General features: G+C 43.1%; 1 protein-coding gene across 4 annotated transcripts in view; it reads right to left on the reverse strand.

Annotated features, from left to right (window-relative positions):
* zfpm2a (zinc finger protein, FOG family member 2a) overlaps positions 1 to 27,604 on the reverse strand; it is a 975,862-nt gene that overhangs the window by 6,960 nt on the left and 941,298 nt on the right. For 3 of the 4 annotated variants that reach the window (XM_078540069.1, XM_078540068.1, XM_078540071.1), the window contains 2 exons: positions 2,862 to 3,068; positions 957 to 1,175 (listed from right to left, as the gene is read on the reverse strand). In XM_078540069.1, coding sequence (XP_078396195.1) covers positions 957 to 1,175; positions 2,862 to 3,068 — 426 coding nt within the window. The remainder of the gene's footprint in view (positions 1 to 956; positions 1,176 to 2,861; positions 3,069 to 27,604) is intronic. The other variant, XM_078540070.1, reaches the window with a different exon arrangement.

Here is a 27,604-nt window from a genome sequence, read left to right on the forward strand (position 1 = left end):
GGTCCTATCTCCATCCAATTCAAATTGTCTGACAGACAGGAGTAATAAGCTGATTCAGTGACAACCTTTGAAATGATGCAGGTAGGTAGTATACAAATGCAATCATCTTAGCAAATTTGCATTGGAAATGGTAGGAAGCGTATTTGGTAAAAATATCATTTGTGATTTTTTTTTTGTGGGGGTAGGGGTGTGGGGTAACATCCCCTCTGCTTTGCTGTTTTTTTTTCCCTTTTCTTTTTTTCCCTAGTCTCCATGACAGCATCTGCAGGTGGATGCTAAAACTAACCAGTTTTAGCCAGCCAGGAACATCTCCAGATTGACGCTTCCATTAATTTTCCTCATTCTTTGTGAATAGGCATTCGGTCTCCCCATGTTACCTGTCCACAGCAGTACTGCTTAAATCTGCAATTCAGCATGTGGGGAAATTGCAGGTGCCATCCTATTCCCCACCTTGTTGTGGCATCCTGAATTGCTACATATATTTAATTGACTTATTATTGTTGGTAGTTTCCAATATTAGCATTGTACCATCTACAGTGCCAATTAAGAAACACTATTCCTTTAATTTTTTTTAACCAAGAATTAACAGCTTAACTGGGCAAATAATGTTTGCTCCAGAATGTACTTTCATTGAGGTAGGTTGCTATTAATTTAAGTCAACTTATCTAACACATGCACATGTACTAATACTCTGATAAGGCTTCAATAGGGATACTGCAACTTCCACATTTAACATAAAGCTGCATTTTTAGTTGTGTTTTGTAATGGCTGGTTTGAGATATAGTGCTATTCAAATCATTTACTATCGTTGAGTACTGTGATTACAATGTTAACAGGCTAGAAACATCATCCTAAATTATCCCTTCAGTCCAGCCTATGTAACTTTCTAAACTCCATTTTGCAGCTATCACTGAATTGACAATGCAAAATTCAAATTACCCCATGGTGACTCTTACCACTGTGTGAATTCATGTGAATTTCAAGAGCCCTGGCATTGGGGAAGCTCTTGCTGCATTGTGGGTAAGGGCATGGTTGCTGAAGAGGACCAGCCTCTTTCTCCTCTGGTAGTGAGGATGCTTCCCTTTGTCTCCCACTGCAGTAGTACATAAGGTGAGCCTGCAGGTTGCGTTCACTGCGGTACCAAATTCCACATGACTTGCATGGAAAGATATCCTCTGCAATGAAAGAATAGATGTATGGGTGAAATCAGGCAGTTTTAATTCATCAAAATGATTTGAGGCTATATTATGTTTTTGACTTCCTCAAGATTGTGAAACAATCTTCAGCAAATTATTAACAGGTTCCCAATTACATTTTTGTCAAAATTAACCAATAATGCAAAGTCCATCATATTAAGCTTCTTCTAAACATATATATGATGAATTCTGGTTATATTACAATTATTTACTGAAAAGTATAAAATGAATAAAACCTTTGTTCTGTCTTCATTCTGCCAAAGTTTTGTTAAATTGGTAACTATCTAATCTTTGACCTTGGCAAGACAGTCTCTGCCTCTGCAAAACAAAAACAGAAAATGCTGGTCAGGCAGCATCCATGGAGGAAACAGAGAAATGAATGTCATAGATGTTTCAAGCACAGACCATTTGACAGAGGGTCCACACTCAAAACTTTGCCCCCTCCAAAGATGCTGACTGACCTGCCAGTATTTTCTGTTCATCTTTCAGATTTCCAGTATCTGTAGTTTTTGCTTTCCGCCTCAATGAAATTGTTCAGAGATCCTATGTGCTAAACAGGCATGGTACAAAACATTTAACTTCGACAAGGGCATAGAAGAAGCAGTAGTGGATCACTGGCCCATTATACATTTCCTGTTTCACCTTTCCATTGATTTTAACTGGAAGGAAAATCAGACGGGGTATATAACAGGTGATTCATCCATTAACACCTATTTTATCCCCCACCAAAGTTGAAAGTTTTGCCCAAGGTCTCTTCTGTGATTGCAAGAACATCTACTAATAAAAGAATTAAAATTCATGACATCAAAAGTAATGATCAGCTTCTTTCTCTGACCCTGCCTTTTTATTTTACATCTTATGGTTTAAAGGGGTATTTGCACTGTAAATATTTTTTCATTTGTTTACAATGGTACTGATATAAATTGCATCAAAAAGCATCAATGTGTTTACAAGATACTGTCATGAGGAAAATAACATCCTTCTACTTTGCTCTCTTCCCTCAAATAATACAAGGTTTGTCAAGATGACAGTGTTCTTTTAAGAAGAACTGTACAAGTTTGGAACATCATACAAGTCTTAACGTACATTTATCAAATGCAAAGTACAAAGGAACATGATACATGAGATAAATGATAATTATCACAAAATGTGCTTGTTGTAGTGCAAGAGAACAGATGTTATATAAGATGATATATAAGTGATTTGTATAGAGTCTGGGTTTAGGCCAGTTAACCTGCATTAATATTCCTCATGTTGTTTCATTAAAGCCAACTGGGCTGAAGTTTCTCAGCTTTTCTGCCAAAAAGCATAGTGTTATATCTTAAAGGAATAGTCACAGCACTTGTTTGGTTAACTATATAGCATTCATATTAGTTGGCTTGGTGTATATGAGAATAAGTATTTTAACAAGAATTATTGATACTAGATGAAAATCTTTCTTTCTGTAATTTTATGTAAAAATTGGTAGGAGTACAGAAAATGAAATCCGATTGTATAATCACACCAACTTTTTCATTTCATTTTCAACATAAGGCACTTTCTGCTCTAAACTAAATCTTTAAAAGGCAGATTAAAATTGTGTTCTGTCTTGTCACGTAAGTGCAATTATCTTACGTTAAAAACAAAAGTCAGGTTCAGAATGAAAAGCATAAATTTTAAACTTACTGTTTACAATCGCTGTAGGTAAAATGGATGCCATGGCTGCTTGTTGAGGGAGCAGCTGTATTGTGTCCAGGAGGCGTGCTGGATACATGCCCTCTGTGATGGCCATTTGGCTGACAGCTTGCAGCCTTGAGTCAAATTCCACAGCAAATGCAACCAGTTCCTCACCCTCCGATAGCATTTTAGTCATTGTGCACCAAAGCTGGCCACCTAAAGAAAAAGAAAAAAAAACAGCTTTGTTGATTAATTGCAAACTAAATTTCTTAGAAGGTCTGCTAGATCTTTATTTATAAGATCCTTCAAGGTATTGATAAGATTGTCGCTATTTTACCTAGTGTAATGAAGCTAAGCTAATTATTCTTTCAGTTTTAAGAGTTGATATAGTTAAGTTCATTCTCCTTTTCATTTATATTGGTTCTGACTCAAATTCAGGCAGTAATGCCTAATTGCCGACCGTGAATGTGTCACATGCACAAAATGGGAGAGATACTCAGTTATGATTGTGATCTTGACCAGAACAGGTCTGTTCTCAACTGATGAGTCTGGGCAGCACAACTAGTTGGTGGCGCAAGTATTACAATTGTGTCAGCTTGGCTATATGAGCATGTTCACCTCTGAGTCAGAAGGTTGTGAGTTTAAGCCTTACCTCAGACTTCAGCATTTGATCTGGGTTGACACTTCAGTGCAGTACTGAGGAAATGTTGAATTGTCAAAGGTGCTGATTTAGGATGAGGCAAACTAGCCTTTTCAATGTTTGTATAAGCTTTTATGACACTTTTCCAGGGAAAAACAGGGAATTCCCCCAATGTCCTTGCCAATGTTCATCTCTCAACTAACAGTCCCAATTATCAATGTCATTGCTGTTTATGGGACCTTGTGTGGCAGGTGTTAGCTACTGTCTTTGCAAGCAAGACAATAGTGACCACACTTAAAATATAATTGATTGACTGTGAAGCGCTTTGGGATGCCCTGAGGATGTGAATTACACTATATAAATGCAAGTTCTTTTTCTATTCTACCCCACTGGCAATTAATCAATTCTCCCCATCTGTGATTTTGACAGTTTTCTGGCTTTGTTCTATTGAACATAATCCACTGATGCAGGTCAGATGAAAAAAAAGACAGATTGTTGCTAGGGCAATCATTTCAAAAAATATGCCAGTTTTTGGAATAGAGGCAAGAAAACAACTGGTCTCAACTGAATTCTAAACAATTATATTGCAATCAACACATTGGGAGAAAGGGCTACTTTTGACAGATATAATATTCTCAGTTTATATTAAAGGGATTGACAATTTTCTCCTCTAAACTGGAAATTAAACAAACAGACTTCAGCTAGGATTTTACAGTCGGCGTGTGGGGGGGGGGGGGGGCCTGACACACTGGCGTGTAAAATGATGCACAATGGCGTCTTGTATGCATCCTGACGTCATCACACTGTCTCGTGATGTTTCATTCGGCGGGTGTGCACTGGACTCAGCTGCACGCCTGCTGATAATTGATAGGCCTATTAAGGCCATTAACGAAGTAATTAATGTCAAGTTATGGTTGGCCAAGCGGCCTTTACATTTTTTAGGAAACCTCATCCATGAGTGGAATGAGGTTTCCTAAAGCTTTCATGAATCAAATAAAAAGTTTTCCTGAAAAATAAAAACATGTCCCATCTCATGTGACACAGTCACATGAGGGGACATATTTCATTAAATTTTTATTGATTTTATTTATTGTTTTCAAAAGCGCTTCAATCTTCCTGAAGTGCCTCAGGGAGATCAAAGGGCTCTTTTGCGCAGATGCGCGAAAGTGCACTGGCCCCGACTCTCCTCCCCTGCTCGCACAGGTAGTGCTGAGAGCTACCGCTCGCCTATTATGCTGGGCAGGCCTTAATTGGCCAGCCTGTGTAAAATGGTGGTGCGGAGCTGATCGCAGGCGGCGGTCGGCTCCGCGACCACTCCCGCCGAGCCTGCCCAACGCAGGAAAAATTTAGGCCTTCATGTTGTATGTGTGAACAATTTAACATTGGAATATATAAAGCTAGATTGAAAATGCGACATGGCAGAACTATATAAATTTCTCCACTAGGTTTCATAACCACCAAAAACAAAATTGAAACTTACCAAACTTATTTCATGGAGAATCTTACAGTCACTGGGAAGTGGAAACCTTTATTTTAGTCAGTCATTTTTGGATTGAAACTCAAATTTCAGAAATTAAGTTTCTTTGTATGTGTTTTTATGACATTAAAAATTCAAAAACTTCCCTGATCACAGGTTCTTAAACATGCTGTGCCTGACATACAAGAATGATGGTGAAATAAGTTGAAATCAATTTTTATACTTCAAGGAGGAATATAAAGTGAGAGTTTGACACTGCTTTTTCCGCTAATTTTTGCCCATTTTATGTTTATGCATGTTCTAATGAGATTCTAATGAGGATATTTGAGCACAACTCCATATCGACAGAATGGAAGCTGATGGGCATTTTAAGGTCTAATTTCCTCTTCATCTGGGATTCAGTATTACCCCAGAGCAATTTGATCCTCTCTTCATCAGTACTAAGTACAGGGTTCTGGTTAGCCAGCTTATTCTATCAGAAAGCAGCGTGTTCAAACTTCATTCTCTGCAAACAGTATTTTATTTAAGATACCCTCTTGCAAAGTTAGTGAACAACGGTAGTGGAAGTGGATTCAGTGATGACATTCAAAAGGGAGATGGGTATATACTTAAAAAAGAAAAAATTGAAGGGTTATGGAGAAAAACAAAGGAATAGCCCTTTTTAAGAGCTCATTCTGTGCTGTCTAATTTTGTGGACCGTATTCTCATCTTAGAGCTGGGATTCAAGAGTTGGGAAATTTCTTGACATTACGAAACTGTCTGGAAGCGCCAGGCAGCGTGATTTTCATCAGAGGGGGAGGCAGGAGAGAGGGGGGGGGATGGGCTGAAGGCAGGCCTCCCTCATAAGCATGGGAGTGCATATGGTGGGTTAAGCAGAGGTGGGCCGAGCTTGTCCCAGGACTGGTAAAATGGCCATCTCTGCTGCCATTTTTGTGCTGCAAGAAATCCAAGGTCTCCACTGAAGTAAACATTATTGTTGACAGTGCTGAATGAGTAGTTATTGTAATTGCTGATGTCCTTACTGGCTAATAGCTTTATATTCCTGTGTAAGTTGGCCTATCTTAAAGGAATCCTCAGTAATATCACAACCCTTGTACTGTATATTGTATAACCCTTTATTTGTATTTGACAATTCAGAAGGAAACTAGGAAGTATACAAGAAGAAATAATGGGGGCTTGTAAGAAAAATACTGCCATAATCATGGGTGATTTTAATCTATCTACATATAGATTGAATGAATCAGATTGGCAAAGGTAGCTGGAAGATGAGTTCATAAGCTATATTCAGGACAATTTGTTAGAGTAGCATTTTCTAGAGCCAATCAGAGAGCTGGACATTCTAGACCTGGGGCAGGATTTTCCTGTTGTTGGGCGAATGCAGCGGGCGGGCCTGGGAATAGCTGTGAGACGGATCGCCGCCTGGGATCGGGCTCCGACCGCGATTTCAAGCTGGCTAGCCAATTAACAGCCAGCCAGCATGGAATGCGCACTAAGAGCCTCAGCGCTGCCAGAGTGGGGGCGGGAGGAGCATGAGCATTGAAGTGTACGCATGCCCGCAGGAGAGCAGACAGCTGCCTCAGGGAGCTGAAGAATTTTACAAAAATAAACTTGTTACAAATGATATTAATGTGTCCCCACATGTGACTCAGTCACATGGAAAGGGACATGTAAGAAAAGGATGTTAAAACATTTTTACTGCTTTTTTGGTAACCGTTGGAAACCTCATCCCATCCATGGATAAGGTTTTGTGAAAAACGCAAAGGCGGCCTGGTTGAGCAGGCAGCGAAAAATGCAATTTAATTAATTGCTTAAGGGCCTTAATAAACCCCTTAATTGTTGGCAGATGAGCTGCCACCTCTCGTACACACCCGACAAACGAAAGATTGGCAGAGTGTGCGATGACGTCGGGACGCTTGGCCGACGTCATCGTGCACTATTTCACCATGTCCGCAGGACGAAAAATTCTGCCCCTGGAAACGTGCAATGAGACAAGATTAATTAATGATCTCATAGTAAAGGAGCCTCTTGGTAGTGGTGATCGTAACATGATTGATTTTCGCATTCCGTTTGAGGGTGAGAAGTGTTGGTCTAACACCAGTGTTTCAAACTTAAATAAAGGCAATTACAAAGGTATGAAAACAGAGCTAGCTAAAGTGAACTGGGAAATTAGGTGAAAGGGTAAGACCGTAGAGATGCAGTAGCAGACATTTCAGGGGATATTTCATAACGCTCAGCAATGATGCATTCCAGTGAGAAAGAAAGACTCTAGGAAAGGGATGCACCATCCATGGCTAACTAAGGAAATAAATGATAATATCAAATTGAAAGAAAAAATATCCAATTCTGCAAAGGTTAGTGCTTAGTCAGAAGATTGGACAGAAATTAAAAATCAGCAAAGGATGACTAAGAAGGGAGAAACTAGAGTGTGATGCAAAGCTAGCTAGACATATAAAAACAAATAGTAAAAGTTTCTACAAGTATTTAAAAAGGAAACGAGTAACCAAAGTGAGTGTTGGTCATCTGGAGAGTGAGTGTGGGGAATTTTTTAAAATTCATTTACCAGATGTGGGCATTACTGGCTAGGCCAGCATTTATTGCCCATCCCTAATTGCCCATCGATAATTGCCCTTGAGAAGGTGGTGGTGAGCTGCCTTCTTCTACCGCTGCAGTCCCTGTGGTGTAGGTGCACCCACAATGCTGTTAGGAAGAGAGTTCCACGGTTTTGACCCAGCGACAGTGAAGGGACGATAATGTATTTCCAAGTCAGGATGGTGAGTGGTTTGGAGGGGAACTTCCAGGTGGTGGTGTTCCCATGTATCTGCTGCCCTTGTCCTTCTAGATGATAGCGGTCGTGGGTTTGGAAGGTGCTACCTAAGGAGCCTTGGTGAGTTTCTACAATGCCACTGTTTGTCGGTGGTGGAGGAAATGAGTGTTTGTGGAATGGGTGCCAATCAAGTGGGCAGCTTTGTCCTGGATGGTGTCAAGCATCTTGAGTGTTGTTGGAGCTGCACTCATCCAGGCAAGTGGAGAATATTCTATCACACCCTTGACTTGTGCCTTGTAGATGGTGAAGAGCCTTTGAGGAGTCAGGATGTGAGTTACTCACCTTAGGATTCCTAGCCTCTGACCTGCTCTCGTAGCCACAGTATTTATATGGCGAGACCAGTTCAGATTCTGGTCAATGGTAACCCCCGGGATGTTGATTGTGGGAGATTCAATGATGGTAATGCTGTTGAATGTCAAGGGGAGATGGTTAGATTCTCTCTCTTTGGAGCTGATCATTGCTTGGCATTTGTGTGGCATGAGTGTTACTTGCCACTTGTCAGCCCAAGCCTAGACACTGACTGCTTCAGTATCTGAGGAATTGCGAATGGTGTTGAATATTGTACATTCATTGGCGGACTTCTGACCTTATGATGGAAGGAAGGCCATTGATGAATCAGCTGAAGATGGTTGGGCCCAGTGCACTACTCTGAGGAACTCCTGCAGTGATGTCCTGAAACTGAAATGATTGGCCTCCAACAACCATAACCATAGTCATTTGATGGTATAGAGCATGAGCATTGCTGAAAAAAGAGACATGTCTAAGCTTTTCATCTTGCATCATTGGTTGGCAAGTGGTGATGCATTCTCCATGACAACGCCTAATATCTATTATGGGGAAATGCTAGTATCGATTATTACGGAGGTTAAAGCAGGGCACTTAAAAATCTTGATGCAATCAGGTAGAGTCATCATGGTTTTGTGAAAGGGAAATCGTATTTGACTAGTTTGTTTGAGTTCTTTGAGGAAGTAACAAGCGGCGCAGATAAAGGGGATCCTGTTGATGTGGATTTCCAAATGACATTTGATAAGGTGCCACATCAAAAGTTACTGCACAACATAAGAGCTCATGGTGTGGCAGGTAACATATTAGCATGGATAGGGGATTGGTCAGAAAACAGAAGCTGGAATAGTGCCAGATTTGCATTAAGTATGGTAGCGGGTGGGTAAAACAACGTTTTACCTGCTGGCCGCGATGGCGGGTTTTCACGCCGTATTGTCCCAAACCCACCACATTATTTATGCATTCCCAGGAAACACGCCATTTCCATGGTGGGTGGGCTCTGATTTGCCTGTCCCACCATCACCTCGCTGCTTCATCGTGCCAGGCACCACACTTAAAGTACAGCCGCGCTCAGTGCTTCCAGCCCGGGGCTACAGCAAAGAAGACATGGCCCTGAAAGGCAAGAAGACTGAAGCCCTCAAATGCTCTTTGGGCACCATGGAGGCCCACTGTGATGTCCTTTACCCTCGCTCTGGCCGCAGGAGGGGCAGCAACAGTACCACCATGGCTTGGTAGACGATGACAGTGGTGAACAGTGCCAACAGCTGCACAGAAGAGTTGGCCATCCAATGCAGATAGAGGATGATCAATCTCATCCATGTAGCCATAATATTGCAACCATTTCAGCACTCTAAAATCACACACTCACTGCCAGCTCAAGGGACATCGCCACCCATTCTCAGACACATGCCCTCACATGTCCATCTGGCCTCATCTCCTCTGGAGGCGGCCTCTTCAGGCATCACCATCTTGAGGCCACTTGCACAGATCAACATGTGGCCCCACACTTGCCCTAGGATACCCTCCTTCCCCAGTACAGCTCTCACCCTGCAGCCTCTTCCCTTGCCTGAGGCCGCTTCTCCCCTTTCTCCATGTAAGATCTTGCCCTGCAGCCATTGAAAAGCCACCCACATATGGCTGATCTGGTAGGTAGAGACCTGCCGTGAGCCCCTGCTAACAGTGATGAGGTGCTGTATGTGAAGCCTGGCGCTGATGACTGCGAGTGCTGACCGAAGCAAGGTAGGCAAACAAACCTTGAAGTCCTGAATGCAGTGCAGCCCGAGAAGTGCACATCGCTTATGTGCTATTGTCAAACATGTCGGCGTGTTTTCCCGCTGACGTGGGAGGCCGATCCAGTTGTGGGGGGGATGATTCCGGCGGGCTGGCCTAATAATGATGTGCAGATAATGCAATGAGGTTCTCGATGTCTGATGGCGGAGAACGCGGCATGCCATCAGCTGGCTGAGTGGACGATCGCGAACTGGTTTCACACTGTTGTGAGACTGATCACGCCATATTTTTCGCTCATGCCACCAAACACACCCAATGCCGGCGGGCACAGAAAATCCTGGCCAGAGAGTAGGGATAAATGGCTCATTTTCAGGTTGGCAAGCTGTAATTAGCGGAGTGCACAGTGATCAGTGCTGGGGCCACAACTAGTTACAATCTATATCAATGACTTAGACAAAGGAACCAAATGTATGGTTGCTAAATTTGCTGATGGCACAAAGATAGGTAGGAAAGTAAGTCGTGATGAGAACATAAGGATCCTGCAAAGGGAAATAGATAGATTAAGTGAGTGGGCAAAAATTTGGCAGGTGGAGTATAATGTGGGAAAATGTGAACTTGTCCACTTTGGTAGGGATGGAAAAGCAGCATACGATTTAAATGGAGAGAGATTGCAGAACTCTACAGTGCAGATGGATCTGAGTGTCCAGGTACATGAATCACATAAAGTTAGTATGCAGCCAGCAAGTGATTAGGAAGGTAAATGGAATGTTGTCATTTATCGCAAGGGGAATGGAATATAAAAGTAGGGAAGTTTTGCTACAGTTGTACAGGGCATTGGCCAGAATATAGGCCAGAATAGTCCCATGTCTGCACTAAGTGTGATAGCGGGCGGGAAAAAGGACGTTTTACCCACCGGCTGCAATGGAGGCTTTTTGCACCATATCGTCCCATTACTGGTGCATCCCACCTCATTAATTATGCATTCCCGGGAAACACGCCCGGTCGCTGGCACAGCCCACCATCACCTCAGGCCTTCAATAAACCCAGTGCCATATTTAAAGGCTGCCCCTGCACTGAGCTGGCAACGTTCAAGGGGTAAGAAGCTGCCAATGGGAGGAAACATGCTGCCCCCAAATTTAGTGACACCTACCTCGAGCAACTACTGGACGCAGTAGAGGCCCGCCACGAAGTCCTCTCCCCCTCACACTTGGTGAACACCAGCAAAGAAGGTTACCAATCTAGCATGGGAGGCAGTGGCAGCGGTGGCCAGTGCCAACATCCTTCAAAAGAGGACAGCCACCCAATGTCAAAAGAGGATGAATGATCTCTGTTCTGCCAGGGTAAGTCATTCTTCTCATCTCACACACTCACAAGCACATCACACATCCACAGCAATCTCACTCACAGCCAGCTCAAGGGACATCACCGTTCACTTTCTCACACACACCTTCATTTGCCCTTAAGATAGTGCCCTCAGCCCGTCCATGGCACCACTCACCATCACACACATGCCAATCCCTATTACCCAATACACAATCCTTATTATCTGGCCTGACAGGTGTCCTGCTTACACTTTCTCCATCCGTATTCATGTAGGGCAAGCTGGTGCACAGCCTGGGCATGGGTGTTAATCACTTGTATATAATGCTCACTATTGTAAATAAACGCCCAAGAATATCTCCTTTCCTATGGCTCCATGTTATGATGAGCAGTGTTCGTGTCACTCAGATGTGAAGCCTTGGTTCTTGCACAAGATAAAAGCAGGTGTCTCATTCCAGGGTCTCCTCCCTGTAGTTGAGGCAACCTTCCCAGCACACAGTGGTATGCCTTCACAGTCACAGGACACATCAGTCATGCCTGCACATCAATGGGCCATATCATTGTTGCCGGAATGTCCTGGGCTAGTGGCACAGAGTTCCATCATTCTTTCTGTGTGCTCTCAGCTGCACCCCTCAATCTCTTCAGCATCTGTGTCCGGTGACTGTGTGGTCCTGAAGGGTTCAGCTCATGAAGGATGCTGTAGGATCAGGAGAAGCTAAAGCTTCCCCGCTGCATTTCCATGATACGACCCTGTTCACAGAGTGTAAGTGAGCTGCCATCAGCCAAGTGAGGATCTATAGAATGTCCCCACTGCATGTCCTCCTGGAATGTAGGGACTATGGGCGTCTGCTGTGTCTTCATGACAGGAGCCTTATCACAGAGGGTATGTGCGCTGCCTTCAGCCATACAGGAGTCAAACGTTCACAGATGCAATGTGAGGATCTATGGAGTCTCCCCAATGAATGCTGTCATGAATCCTCCATGAATCTAGCAGCTATGAGGGCCTCCCGAGCACGCCTGCCTCATCTGCACAACACAATGGCCTCATCACCATCATCCTGGCCTTCGAAGACCTCATCCTTGTCAATGTCCTCCTCATCAGAGGAGATGTGTAGCTCCTCCATCTCCTCCTCAGCCAGCTCCTCCCCCCATTGCAGCACCAGATTGTGAAGGGAGTAGCAGGCAACAATGATGCATGACACCCTCTGTGGACTCCACCAGACTAGTCCAGGCACCGGAACGTCACCTCCAAGCACATCAACGTAGCTGCGCCTGAACTGTCTCAGCTGCGGAACAAGGCTCACTTTATACAAGGTTTCCCTAATGCATGGCCGCTTTCCTATCTGCCCTGCATGTGCTTGTGCACTACCATCAGACTGTGCTGCCTTTCCCCTTCACAACTCGCCCCAACCGCAGTGCAGCCCTCACCCCGTCACCACACTGCCAGACATCCAAGAAAAAGCGACTTGCCTGTGCCCTTGCCTGATTACACAGCACCTCTTCCTCGAAGTCGAATGGTTGAACCATACAACAAGTCCCCCTCGAAGTTCAGATCACAAGGTGCACGCCTTTTAAATGCTGTTGTGAAACACATCAGCGTGCAATCACAATGATGTGCCCAGATGATCCAGTGTGGGGAGGTTGATTCTGGTGAGCAGGGCTTATAATTAGATGCATTAAAATGACGTTCCCGATGTGTGGCTGCGGGAAACGTTGCCTGCCATTGACGGGTGGAATGGACGATTGCAAACTGGTTTCACAACGGCGTGAAACTGATTTTTGGCTTTCTCACCATATTGTCTGCTCATGCCTGCCATGATGCCCAACACCAATGGGGATGGAAAATTCCAGCCGTAAATGCAGAGACAGTTCACTTGATTGATTCCTCTGAAGAAGGGATTATCTTATGAGGAAAGATTGGACAGGTTGGGCCTGTATCCATTGGAGTTCAGAAGAATAAGAAATAATCTTATTGAAGCATATAAAATCATGTGGGGACTTGACAGGGTGGATACTGAGAGGATGCTGTCCCTTATGAAAGAGACTAGAACTAGGGGACACAGTTTAGAAATCAGGGGTCTTCCATTTAAGACTCAGATGAAGAGAATATTTTCTCTCAGAGGGTCATTAGCCTGTGGAATTCTGAGGGCAGTGGAAGCGGGCTGAGTTGGGTAGATACTTGACTGACAAAGGAATTAAAAGTTATCAGGGGTGGACAGGAAAATAGAGTTGAGGTCACAATTAAATCAGCCATCATCTTATCAAAGGTGGAGCAGGTCCTGGAGGGGCCGAATGGTCTACTCCTGCTCGTAATTTGTATGTTTGTATGTAACTATTGCATGTTTCCTTGACCTCTTGCTCTGCTGCCTAAGAAAACACAGCTCTGAGGCCTGCTGGCCCAACCTATCTCTGCACTCCTCTGCAAATGGCTGCACATTCATCTGAACATGCAGCAGGTCACAGCACAAAGTGCTACAATTGTGCACAGCAGCCCAGCTCAGGTCCTGGTCAGCCAACTCTACTGACTCTCATAACACTCTATCCCTACAGCCTTAACAGAGGACGCCAACCAATGAGCACTCACCTGGCTATTCCTAGCCTCACTTCATCCCAAGGCACGTGTGCTCATCAAGGAGCTCTGTCCCTGAGTACATTGCCATATGGCATCAACGCATGCCACACTTATATTTGCACAGCTATTGTGAGGCCACCATGCATAAAATCAGCGAACCATTCACTGGTAACCTGGTTACAAATCTCCACCGTATCTCTACCTTTTAAAGACACCAAGCTAATGATTCAGCACAAATGTGGAAAACACAGATACTGACCCATGGACTTTATCTAGTGCAATGCTAGAATGTTGTAGCAATCCAACAGACGGAAGCAGCATCACAACAGACCAGTGCACCAAGCACTAGCGCAGGTACATGTATCTTTGTGGGTCTATGTTAGAGTTGATACACTGAATGAGGAGCACAGCACTAGTGTGCAGGAGATGGTGTCTGAGGCAGAGGCATCTGTGGCCACACCCCCTTGAATGGGGGAGGGCAGATGCAGTGATGCTTTGCAAGGCAGAGAGGAAGGGCCTCAGGAGTCTCAGTTTGAGGCTCAATACTTGGAGCAGTAACAGCAGATGTGTGGCCATCTGTCAGAATTCCCTGAGGCATTGCAAGCTCATGCATTGTGAATGGAGAAGTCCATGGACCAGATGAGCTTGACCATATCTTGAGGATTCCAGAGCATTAACTCCTCCAATGAGAGAGTGGAAAACTTCATTTGGAGCCACATACAGCAGTATCTACAGTGCATGCAAGAGTAGCATGATGTCCTGGATATGGTGCAGGGCTCTCTCCATAGCCTGGACCAATCAGTTCAGAGCCTGAGCACTGATGTCCGTGGAGCACATGAGGAGCTGAGGACCCTGAACAGGGCATTCTTGCATGTGATCCAATGGTGACTGGAGGGAATTCCAGCTGCCACCACCCCACCGCCCACCGCCCACCACCACCACCACCACCACCACCACCACCCCCCCCCTAACACCACCGCCCCCCAGCAACAGGCACCTTTACGTCAGCAGGAAAACACACTAATGGCTGAGGATGTTCAAGAGGAGAATGAGGATTCCATGCAGCTTGTGGGAACTTCACCAACCTCAGCTTACTCTGACCCTTTGACAGAGGGAGCATCTGTGGTCCAGATCCCAGTGACAACAGCTGCGCTGCAGAGATGCAGGCAGTGCAGTCAAAAGAAGAGCCCCAACAGATCCCCAAACAATGAGACTGACCACCACTGTCCTCACAGTCGCATAGCATGAGCAGGCTGCCTTCAGCTCCTCTAAGGCAACAAGGGGAACATAGTAGGAATATCCGTGTCCGCAGGGCACCATGTTAACTTGATCACTGAATGTTTTGCTATGGTGTGTTATATACATATTTGGTAAATAAACCATCGACACACTATTAGATTAAATTAATTGGTTTATTCAATGGTTTTGTGAAAGGAAAATCGTATTTGACAAATTTCTTAGAACTCTTTGAGGTTGTAACAAGCAGAGTGGATAAAGGGAACTAGTAGATTTAGTGTATGTGGATTTCCAAAAGGCATTTGAAAAGGTTGCTACACAACATAAGAGTTTGTGGTGTTGGGGTGATATATTAGCATGAATAGAGGATTGGCTAACTAACAGGAAACAGAGAGTTGGGATAAATGGGTCATTTTCAGGTTGGTAAACTGTAGCCAGTGGAGTGCCAAAGGGATCGGTGCTGTGGCCTCAACCATTTACAATCTATATTAATGACTTGTGAACGAAGGGACTGAGTGCATTGTAACCAAATTTACTGATGACACAAAAATAGGTAGGAAAGCAAGTTGTCAGGAGGATACAATGAGTTTGCAAAGGGATATAGATAGGCTAAGTGAATGAACAAAAATTTGGCAGATGGAGTATAATTTGGGAAAATATGAGGTCATCCACTTTGGCAGGAAGAATAGAAAAGCAGAACATTATTTAAATGGAGAGAGAATGCAAAATGCTGCAGTACAGAGGGATCCTCGTACATGAATCACAAAGTTATAATGCAGGTGCAGCAAGTAATTAAGAAGGCAAATGGAATATTGACTTATTGCAAGCGAGATATAGCAAGACTTTCCTACTTTAATGCTCTATCTGTAGAGGACATTGATGCGACCACAGAACAAAGAAGGATCACGAGGTTAAATCCTGGGATGTAGTGGTTGTCTAATGAGGAATGATTGAGGAGGTTGAGCCTATATTCATTGGAGTCTAAAAGAATGGGAGGTGATCTTATTGAAACATTTAAAATTCTGAGGGTGCTCGATATGGTAGATGCTGCAAAGATGTTTCCTCTCATAGGGGAATCTAGAACTAGGGGACACAGTTTTAAAATAAGGGGTTTCCCATTTGAGACAGAGATAAGGACAAATTTCTCCCCTCAGAAGGTCATTTGTCTTTGGATTTCTCTTCCATAGAGAACAGTGGAGGCTGGATCAATGCATATATTCAAGGCTGAGTTAAACTGATTTTTGATCGACAAGTGAGTCAAAGGTATGGGGGGCAGGCAGGAAAGTGGAGTGCAGGTCACAATCAGATCAGCCATAAACTTATTGAATGGTGTAGCAGGTTTGATGGGTTGAATGGCTTACTCCTGCTCCAATTTTTACCATCTTATGCTATTTATAGTTTTAACAGGTGGAGGCCCCATGTCAAATGGCTCAGTATGCCCAAGAACGCCCGGCCACCCAACGCCTCCACTGTCCCTGGTAAAATGTGGCAGGCTGGAAGGTGATGCCAAGACCACATGCTGCATTTCACAAGCCCTCCCACCTTCACATCTGATGGCAGGTGAGTGTAAAGCCCAGCCTAGAGTTGCCATTTCAAGTTGATGACCTTTCATCAGAATGGCTATTGAGCATTTTTGACCCTAGACAGTGATTGTCAGCAGGCTATTTGACATGAAAGTTGAGCTTAGATCTGAGCTAAAGCTAAAATTCACGTTTCAGCACCAATCATTAGAAAGCAGATCATGAGATGGAACCCTGGGTGATTTTTCAATTCTCTGCCTCAGGGGTCCCTAAGGCCAATGTCTTGTTCTTCCCATGGGTCTGACTGAGGTCAGTCGCTCAATACAGATCAAATGCAGTCTCTTACGTCTCTATTTCACAAAAAACAGTGCACTTACCAACTGAGCGTGTGTGGGGGACTAGATGTTTCTGCCAATTCTGACATAGATCTTGCAGATTCAGAATAGTTTTTTTCTAACAAAACAGTGAATTCAATATAAACTATGCTGTTCATTAGTGAAGCAAATACTGCAGTCTTTGATAAGTAACTACAGTGTTTATCTTCTAATATGACAGCGTTTTTACCTACACTTCATTTTTTTCCTCCTGAAGATTAAAGTTTGAAAATGACTATTTGCAAGAATCTGGTAGAGCAGATAAGAACAAGTAAGATATGTTAACGCTCTGACAGAATTAGGACATTGTTGTACAGAAACCCAGGCCAATTAATTAAACCAGTCTGTTAGTTTTCAACAATGTGCAAACAAACCTATGTAAAACCCTTCATCATTTTCAACATTTTTTTTTCAAATGCAAAGTGATTGTGACAATCAACTCCTACATCCTGGTTACATTTGCAGATTGATGATATAATTATTGTGTACAAAACTCTTCTGAGGAAAATAATATGCGACAGTGAGGTTTTAAATAATATGGCCTATTGTGGTTAGGAAAATGAGATCAGGTTAAAAAGGTGATGTGAATGGAATAAGGAGACAAACCGTTCTTAAAACCTTCTTAAATGTGTTCTGTTTATGGGCTAAGACTATGTAAATGTGCATTGCACATGCCCTTCATGCTATCACCTTTTCCCTGAAATAACTTGCTAAAATTCACCTTGCTAAATTCAGTGCACTGTACACCTGGCATTCGATGTCAGGTGCCTGATTTTCCAAACCTATATCAGTGGGACCTTGTCAAATTAAGGCTATGAAGTTTAAATCATGTTTCCATTAATGTGCCTGTATCTCAAGCTGTGTATGTTAACAGATATTAACACTGTTACTTAGGATTAATCTACCAAGGAGGCAATAGTACTAAAAGTTACCCTTTCCAAACCTCTTGGCCCAGGAAATCTAATCAAGACAAAACAGTGAGCAAGATATCGAAGCACATACAAAAATTGAGTTTCTTAAGCTTTGTTACCAGATTGGCAGAGCTTGCAGGTTGCATGTGGTCAACAGACTATCATTTAGTGTATCAGTCATGGCTCAGTTAGTATCACTCTTATGTTCGAGTCAGAAGTTTGCATCTTCAAGTCACTCTCTAGGACTTGAGCACAACAATGTAGAACTCGTCATAAAGTTCTAATGAAAGGTCATCGATCTGAAATATTAACTCTGTTTCTCTCTCCACTGATATCGCTAAAAAGCATTGTCTGATCATTATCACAATTCTGTGGGAGATTGCTTCGTGCAAAATAGCTGCTGCATTTCCTAACTTACAAAAGTGACTGCACTTCAAAAAGTACTTTATTAGCTATAGAGTACTTGGAATATCCAGAGGATGTGAAGGCACAATACAAATGCAAGTCTTTCTTTCTTTATTTTTTCTTTTTAATTAAATATTGTCTTCATTCCCAGCCCAAACACTGTTCCCTTGCCACCGACTCCATCCCTCTCCCTGGCCAGTGCCTGAGGCTGAACATGACCGTTCACAATATTGGCATCCTATTTGATCCTGAGATGAGCTTCACATTCCTCTCCAAGGTCTCCCACTTCTACCTCCATAATGCCACCTATCCATGCTCTACCTCATCTCGACTGTTTCTGAAATCCTCTTTTACCTTTGTTAGCTCTAGACTTGAACATTTCAATGCTCTTCTGGCCAGCCTCCCAGCTGCACCCTCCAGTAAACATGATCTCATCCAAAACTCTGCCGCCCATTTCCTAACGCACACCAAGTCCTGCTTGTTCATAACCCCTATGCTCACTGACCTACAATCGCTCCCAGTTCATTTTGAAATTCTCAACCTTGTTTTCAAATTCCTCCATGGCCTTGCCCTTCCACCACCCTCCACCCCCAGCTCTGCACCTCTTCCAGCCCTGCACTCCTCCAATTCTGACATCTTGGCATTCCTAATCTTCTTAACTCCACCACTGGTGGGCATGCCATAAGCTCTGAAATTCATCCCCTATAACCACTTCTCCTGTCTGCCTCTCAACCTTCATTTAAGATTCTCTTTAAAACCTACCCCTTTGACCAAGCTTTTGGTCATCTGTCTTAATATCTCCTTGTGCAACTCAATGTCAAATTTGGCCTGATAATTCTCCTGTGAAATGCCTTGGAACAATTTATTATGTAAAAAGTGCTGTATAATTGCACGTTGTCGTTATTATTGTTGTTGAATGCAATATATTTTAAAAATCGTGCCCATACTTGATTGCCTGACAAGCGTAATACCACAGAGCAAAACTGGTGATACAAGTAGTCGCTTGGTAATACAGAACTTGTCTATTGCTAAAAAAAAAGAAAGACATTGTTGAAGCTTTTCATCTTGCACTCATCATTCAAGATGTTCTGTCTACCACTAAAATGAGTAACAAAACAGAAAATGCTGGAAAAACTCAGCAGGTCTAACAACATCTGTGGAGAGAAAAACAGAGTAAACGTTTCGAGTCCATATGACTCTTCTTCAGAGGTAAAGGGAAGTAAAAATATGATTAAATTTATGCTGTTTAAGGGGGGTGGAGCAGGTGAAGCTGGATAGAAGGCCAGCAATAGGTGGGGGAAAGGAGAGATTGACAAAGATGTCATGAACAAAAGGACAAAGGGGGTGTTAATGGTAGTGATAAGGGCTAAATGAGGTGCTGATAGCAGCATTAAGGTAGGAAAACAGAATGTGATAATAGGACAAGGGTAAGTACTCTGGAAAGAACAACATGAACAAGTGATAGATGGCCCTTGTGGGGGTAGGGTGGGGGAAAAAAGTCAAAAATAGGATAAAAGGTGGGGATAAAACAATGAATAAATGAATAAAATTGAAAATAAATAAAAATAATGCTGAGTTTTTCCAGCATTTTCTGTTTTGTTTCAAATTTCTAGTATCCGCAGTATTTTGCTTTTATACTAAAATGAGTAATTTCGTGCATGAATTTCATTGCTGCTATGATGCCAGGTACATAGGCCATACGTCCCTATGACTGGTGGATCATGTCAAACCTTTGGCTGTTCACAATAGGTAGATTACTGAACGTATGCAACCAGCCTGTGCTTGCAAAACTCAGAACAGAATGGGCAAAATTTTACATCCCGCAGGCAGGCGTGCGCCTGATACAATCGGGCATAAAATTGGGCAAGCGCCCCAACGGCATTGTGCACTCATGCGAGATTTTGCTCGGTGGGCACACGTAAAAGTTGGAAGCGGCCTGCCAACAATTAAGTAGGCAATTAAACCCATTAATGGTGCAATTGTCAAGCGATTTTTCGTGGCCCGCCCAACCTTATGGTTGGCCGACACGCAAATCAGCCAGGTGGCCTTTACATTTTTCATCAAACCCCAACCAAGGGCTGGATGAAATTTCCATTAGGAGATAAATAAAAATAGAACACCACTGGCTGATAGCCAACAAAGCGCTCCCTTTGACATAGGATCTCAAAAAAATCCCACGTATTCACCTGAAATCCCGTGGTCTCTACTGGAACACATTCACACCCTACAAACTGATGACAGCCCCATCTCTCGATGGCACACCTCCTAGTTGCCTGCAAACATCACCAACTGCAATTTGGTAACTGACCCGACTGGTGAAGCCTCAACTGCTTAAGGACAGGTCAGGGAAGATATGACCATTTCTTCCACAAATGGAACATGGGGAACAACTCAAATTGTGGCTGTGGCCATCTAAATCCATAGAACCATAGAAAAGTTATGGTGCAGAAAGGGGCCATTCAGCCCATCGCGTCTGCTAGCCAAAAAGAGAAAAAAGAAACTAGCCGCTCATTTTAATCCCACTTTCCAGCACCTGGTCCACAGCCTTGCAGGTTACAGCACTTCAGATGCAGATCCAGGTACCTTTTAAATGAGCTGAGCTTCTCAGCCTCAATTACAAACTTACGCTGTGAATTCTAGACACCCACTGGGTGAAAAAGCTTTTCCTCATGTCCCCTCTAATCCTTCTACAAATCACATTAAATCTATGTCCCCTAGTAATTGACCCTAGGAGAAACAAAGTTTTTCCCATCTACCCTATCTAGGACCCTCATAATTTTGTTCACCTCAATTAGGTCACCCCTTAGCCTCCTCTGTTCCAAGGAAAACAATACAAGCCTATCCAATCTCTCCTCATAGCTGAAATTTTAAAGCCCTGGCAACATTCTTGTAAATCTCCTCTGCACTCTCTCCAGAGCAATTATGTCCTTCCTGTAATGTGGTGACCAGAACTGTACACATAATTCCAGCTGTGGCCTAACCAGTGTTCTATCCAGTTCCATCATTACATCCCTGCTTTTGTATTAAATTCCTCGCCCAATAAAGGAAAGCATTCCAAATGCTTTCTTGACCACCTTGTCCGCCTTGCTTTGTTTGCCTTCCCCTTTGCATTACCTCACACTTTTCCAGATTGAATTCCATGTGCCACTTCTCCACCCACTCAACCAAACCATTGATATCATTCTAGAGTCGACAGCTATCCTCTTCACTATCAACTACATGGCCAATTTTTGTGCCATCTACAAATTTCCCAATCATGCCTCCCACATTTAAGTCTAAATCATTAATATATACAACAAACAGCAAGGGCCCCAATATTGAGCCCTATGGAACACCACTGGAAACCGTTTTCCACTCGCAAAAGCATCTATCAACCATTACCCTTTGTTTCCCATCATTGAGCGAATTTTCGATCCAACCTGGCATCTTCGCCTGTATCCCATGAGATCTCACTTTCCTAACTAGTCTGCCATTTCACCTTGTCAAATGCCTTACTGAAATCCATGTGGACAACATCCACTGCACTACCCTCATCAATCCTCCTTGTTACTTCCTCAAAACATTCTATTACGTTAGTAAGACACAATCTTCCCCTGACAAAACCACGCTGACTAACCCTGAATAATCCGTGCCTTTCTAAGTGACAGTTTATCCAATTTTCCCACCATGACGTCAGACTGATCGGCCTATAGTTTTCTGGCCTATCCCCTCGCACCCAGTTTAAATAATGGTACAACGTTCGCAGACCTCCAATCCTGTACCTAGTGAGGATTGGAGTATGATCCTCAGAGCATCTACTATTTCCTCCCTGGCTTCCTTCAACAGCCTGGGATACAATCCATCTGGCCCTGGTTATTTATCCACCAATTCCATTCAAGGATGCTAGTCCCTCCAGTACTTCCTCTCCCACTATGCTTATTGTATCTAATATTTCACACTCCTCCTCTTTAACTAGAATGTCTGCATCATCCCTCTCCTTAGTGAAGACAGAGACAAAGTACTCATTGAGAACCCTGTCCACATCTTCTGCATCAACCCACAAGTTACCATCTACATCTCTGATAGGCCCTACATTTTCCTTAGTTATTCTCTTGTTCTTAATGTACTGGAAGACATCTTTGGGTTTTCTTTGATTTTACCTGCCAATATTTTTTCGTATCCTCTCTTTGCTTTTCTAATTTCCATTTTTACTTTACCCCTGTGCTTTCTATACTCCTCTAAGCTTTTCACAGTGTTAAGTCTTTTGTGACTGTCATAAGCTTTCTTTTTCTGCTTTATCTTGGCCTGTACCTTTCTGGATAACCAGGGAGCTCTTAGATTTGGCAGCACCACCCTTTATCTTAGTAGAGATATGTCTACGCTGTGCACGTAGAATCTCGCCTTTAATTGCCTTCCACTGATTTGACATAGTTTTTCCTTCTACTAGTCCTTCTAGTCCACTCTTGCCAACTCACCTCTCAGCTTTGTAAAATTTGTCTTCCTCCAGTTTAGAACTTTTACTCCTGTTCTATCCTTGTCCTTTTCCATAATGATGCTAAATCTAACTATATTATGGTCACTATCTCCAAAATGGTCTCCCACTGGTACTTCATCCACTTGCCCAGCTTAATTTCTTTTGACTAAGTCTAGAACTCTGCCCCCTCTCGCTGGGAGTCGTTGGAAGCCGGACCATCACCCACATACTCAACTCTTGCCCTGAGCGATCCATTACTGGTGACATCACAATCATTCACACTGCGTCAGTTGAAGCTGTTGAATAGATTGTTAACCTCGATATCGAACTATAACCTCTTCCCCAGCCATACGAATAAAAAACTTCCCTCGATTCAATTACCCTTCATCCCCAGCTTTTCTTACCACCTAAATCAATCTGGCATCCTTCTTCCATCTCAGTGTTCAAGGTGATGTTCTTCTCCCTTTAACCTTCAATTTAACTCAGCATTCCTCTCACTCTCCAACTCAGTTTAAATTGGTACTCCTCTTCCATCTCCCCATTCAGGCTATTAGTATTCCTCCTCCATCTTCATGTTAACACTACTGTTTCATTGACCCCTGTTATTCAAGCTAACACTCCTCTTCCCACACATTTCCCTTTTGCTCATCAAGGCTTTAGAATTCAAGCTCATATTGTCTGCTTCCCCAACACCCCCCCAAATTAATGTTACCCCTACACAAATCCTGCTACTAATAGAACTGATTCCAGCCACTATATACTTTAGGCACAAATTCTTGATATCTCAATTCTTGCCCAGAATCACTTCCATTAGCAGCAGGATTGTCGAATGAGAGGGAGGGCGTGTTTTGTGCTGATTTTATGGCAGCAAACACTTATACAGATCACTAACTGTCAGTATAAAGTGCTGATGGCTGGCATCAACTTGTCAGCTAAGACTTCATCTGGACCATATATTATTCATCCATGTAATATCTTACCATAGTGGGCCTGTTTTAAATTTGCACAATAGTAGCATCCAAGAGACCAGTTTTCCTTCAAAGATTCGCAGATCATTCACAGAATAATAGTCAAAAGCATTTTCAATGCCACTTTTCAGCAGGCTGTTAGTAATTTTATGATAGTGATCACATGTGAATTGTTCACCAGTTTTTCTATCCCCCTGCTCAACAATCCACAAAAAGTAGTGACTCACCCTGTGAGAACTCGTGGCCACAATGCTCATTTTCAATAGGCTGTACATTCCAATCTGTGGAGTGTAAGGAGGGACATATTTCTGCGAGGGTTATCTGCTTCTATGAGACATTACTAATTTAAATTTTCTATTAGCATAAAGTAGACATTTTCATCTGAAATTATGGTGCAGCATACTACAGCTCACCTTCCCTGGAAGCAAAGTTGGCGTGGAGCCAACTCGCTCCACGCCCGCCCATCCCATAGCCAACCCACAGCGTATTATGGCTAAGTAGGTTGCCAGTGGGACTTGTACCCTCACTGGAAAGGAAATCCCACCCTGGGGAGTTAGATAATGCCTCCAGGGAATTTGTCACAATTAATACCCACAAAGGGTTGTACCAACATACATGATTGCCTCTCGGTGTCTCCTCCACTTGTACCATATTTCAAAGAATAATGGAAAGCTTACTGCAGGGACTGCCCCAGGCTGTACTTTATTTAGACAATGTATTGATGACAGAATTCAGTGAAAAAGAACATTTGGAAAACTTAGAACGTCTTAAAACGTTTCTTGCAAGCTGGAGTGTGTTATAAAAAAGAAAATTGCACGTTCCAAGCGAGGGAGATAATCTATTTGTGTCACTGGATAGATTCACAAGGCCTCCACCCAGTTGAGGAGAAAATGAAAGCCATAAAAGAGGCACCTGCACCAAAGAACGCCTCAGAGCTCAAATCATTCCTAGGAATGATCAACTATTATGGGCGGTTCTTACCCAATTTGTCTACAGTGCTGCCCCGGCCCCTCACATTCTCTTTTCAAAAATAACCAATGTTGGCCTTGGGAGGCGCCCCAGAAGGAAGCTTTCATAAAGGTGAAACAATTGTTGCACTCGTCCATTCTATTAATGCATTATGACCAGACAAAAGAATTGGTGCTGACATGTGATGCATCTCCCTACGGAGCGGGAGTAGTGCTCTCTCACCAGATGGACAACGGCACAGAACGGCCAATAGGTTACGTATCAAGAACGCTCACCAGAAAAGAGATACACACAGATAGGAAAATAAAGCCTGTCCATAATCTTTGGTGTCAAGAAATTTCACCAGTACGTACACGGACGCCATTTTACAATCATTTCAGACCTTAAACCATTGCTAGGATTGTTTGGGGAGGATAAGGCTATACAACCTATAGCCTCAGAAAGAATACAACGATGGGCCTTAATTTTGGCAGCATACGATTACACTTTCATACATAGGCCTGGCAATCAAATTGCAAACACTGATGCCCTTAGTCATTTGCCTTTACACCCAAATGATGAGCATGTCCCGATTCCACAGGAACTTGTTTTATTGCTAAATCTCTTAGATCCCTCGCCGGTATGTGCTCAACAAATCAGAGACTGGACAAGTCGAGATCTAGTCCTATCTCAGGTACAAGAACAAGGTTGGTCACAGGAGGCCGTATCTGATATAATGAGACCATTCTTCAACAGAAGTCATGAAATAATCATGAAGTAATAAGTCATGAAATAATAAGGATGGCACCTTATTACGGGGAGCACGAGTGATAGTTCCTCCAAAGGGAAGGGAACCACTTTTAATTGAACATGAGTTGGGACATGTCCATAATTTTCAAAAAAATTTTATTAAAATTTTTTAAAAGCTACATGAAACCTCATCCCGCCCATGGATGAGGTTTCATGTTTTTTCCAATTCGTGCCGGGGCTCCTGGTCTGCCCGCCAACCTTAAGGTTGGACGGGCAGGTCCTTTAATTACATAATTGACTCTGTCAATGGCCTCAATTGGCCCTCGACTTCCTGAAAATTTAAATGGGGCGCGGTGACGTCAGGAGTTTCCCCCCCAACGTCACCGTGCATCATTTTACGCGTCGGCAAGCGGGCCCCGCCCCCGCTCGCCGACGCATAAAATCCTGCCCAAAGTTTCTACCCAAGAAGTGTCTACTGATCAATCCGGCCACCCTACAACAAGTGTAGTATAGTATACTTTTTTAGAATCACCTTTTACTGTCTGCTTTGTTGGTCTGGGAATACAAACCTATAATCTAAATCTTACTGCTTTGTTTATGAACTATCTCATAATGGAAACAATACAGTAACAACTTTGTAACTCAGCATTGTAATCCAATATCTTCCACTGGTATAACTGGTAACGTATGTTTGTTTTATTTCAATTCATGCCATGTAATTGAACAACAGTCTACAGCAAATAAGATGCAGTTTCCCAAATTTTTGTTGTCAGTTGATATAAACTGCACCAACTATGCCTGGGCCAAAAATTATGCATTCTCAATAAACATTGGTTGACAAATACAAACACAAGGTGGACATCTCAAAAAAGCACACCAATTATCTTAAAAATGATTTAAGGGTATTTGATTAGATAAATTGTTCTTTGTTTAGGTAATCTCCCTGTATTCCTCTGTTTCTACTCCTGCTATGAGTTGGGAAGTTAATTCTCATTGCCACATGCCATTTTCAGTCCCTGACTATGTGTGATTGGTCAGCCTGTGGCCAATTTAAGATTGGGAGTTGCCCAGGCAGTTGGATTAACCTGGGATCTTTGCCTCTCTGAATCCAATGTATTAAAATGGAAAAAAATGTAATGTCTGCATAAGATTACTGGTTTATACCAACATACTGGCCTGGCAAATTCCATCATCCCTGAAAAGAGCGGCATGCAGCTATTCACGTTGGCACAAGGACAATATGAAATTTGCTCACAGAGCTCATTACAATTAGCTTCACTGTTGTTGGGTCAAAACCTGAAGCTCTCTACAGCACTGTATCTACACCAGATAGATTGCAGCAGTTCAAGAAGGTGACTCACCATTGTTTTGGGCAAATCCATGGTTTGTGTAAGGGTCTGGCACATATATGGTTAACATGGGACTGAGTACAGTACTACTCCACAGGGATGTAAGAGAAGACATGACCTGCACTAGGGGTCAGTCTAGTGTTGTACAAAGCCATGTGTAAAAGATAAGGATGAAGCATTTGCAACAATCTTCAGCCTGAAGTGCCAAATGGATGTTCCATCTCGGCCTCCTCCGAAAGTCCCCAGCATCACAGGTGCCAATCTTCAGCCAATTCGATTCACTCCACATGATATCAAGAAATGGCTGAAGGCACTGAATACTGCAAAGGCTATGGGCCCTAACAATATTCTGGTAATAGTACTGAAGACTTGTGCTCCAGAACTAGCCATGCCCCTAGCTAAGCTAGTCCATTGGCATCTACCCAGCAATTTGGAAAATTGCCCAGGTATGTCCTGCACACAAAAAGCAGGACAAATCCAACCCAGCCAACTACCAACTCATCAGTCTACTCTCGATCGTCAGTAAAGTGATGGAAGATGGACTGGGCTATCCAAGGCACTTACTCAGCAATAATCTGCTCACTGATGCTCAGTTTGGGTTTTGCCAGGGTCACTCAGCTCCTGGCCTCGTAATGACCTGGCCTAGTCCAAACATGGACAAAAGAACTGAACTCAAGAGATAAGATGAGAGTATCTGCCCTTGACATCATGGCAGCACTTGACTGAGTGTGGCATCAAGGAGCTCTTGCAAAAATGGAATCAATGGGAGTCCGGGGGTGTAAACTCTCCACTGGTTGGTGTCATACCTAGCACAATGGGAGAATGTTGTGGCTGTGGTCATCTCAGGACATCCATGCAAAAGTTCCTCAGGGTAGTATCCTAGGCCCAACTATCTTAAGCTGCTTCATCAATGACCTTCCCTCCATCATAAGGTCAGGAGTGGGGATGTTCACTGATGATTGCACAATGTTCAGCACCATTGATGACTTCTC

Source organism: Cetorhinus maximus, chromosome 4, assembly GCF_964194155.1.
Source record: "Cetorhinus maximus chromosome 4, sCetMax3.hap1.1, whole genome shotgun sequence".
Lineage (NCBI taxonomy): Eukaryota > Metazoa > Chordata > Chondrichthyes > Lamniformes > Cetorhinidae > Cetorhinus > Cetorhinus maximus.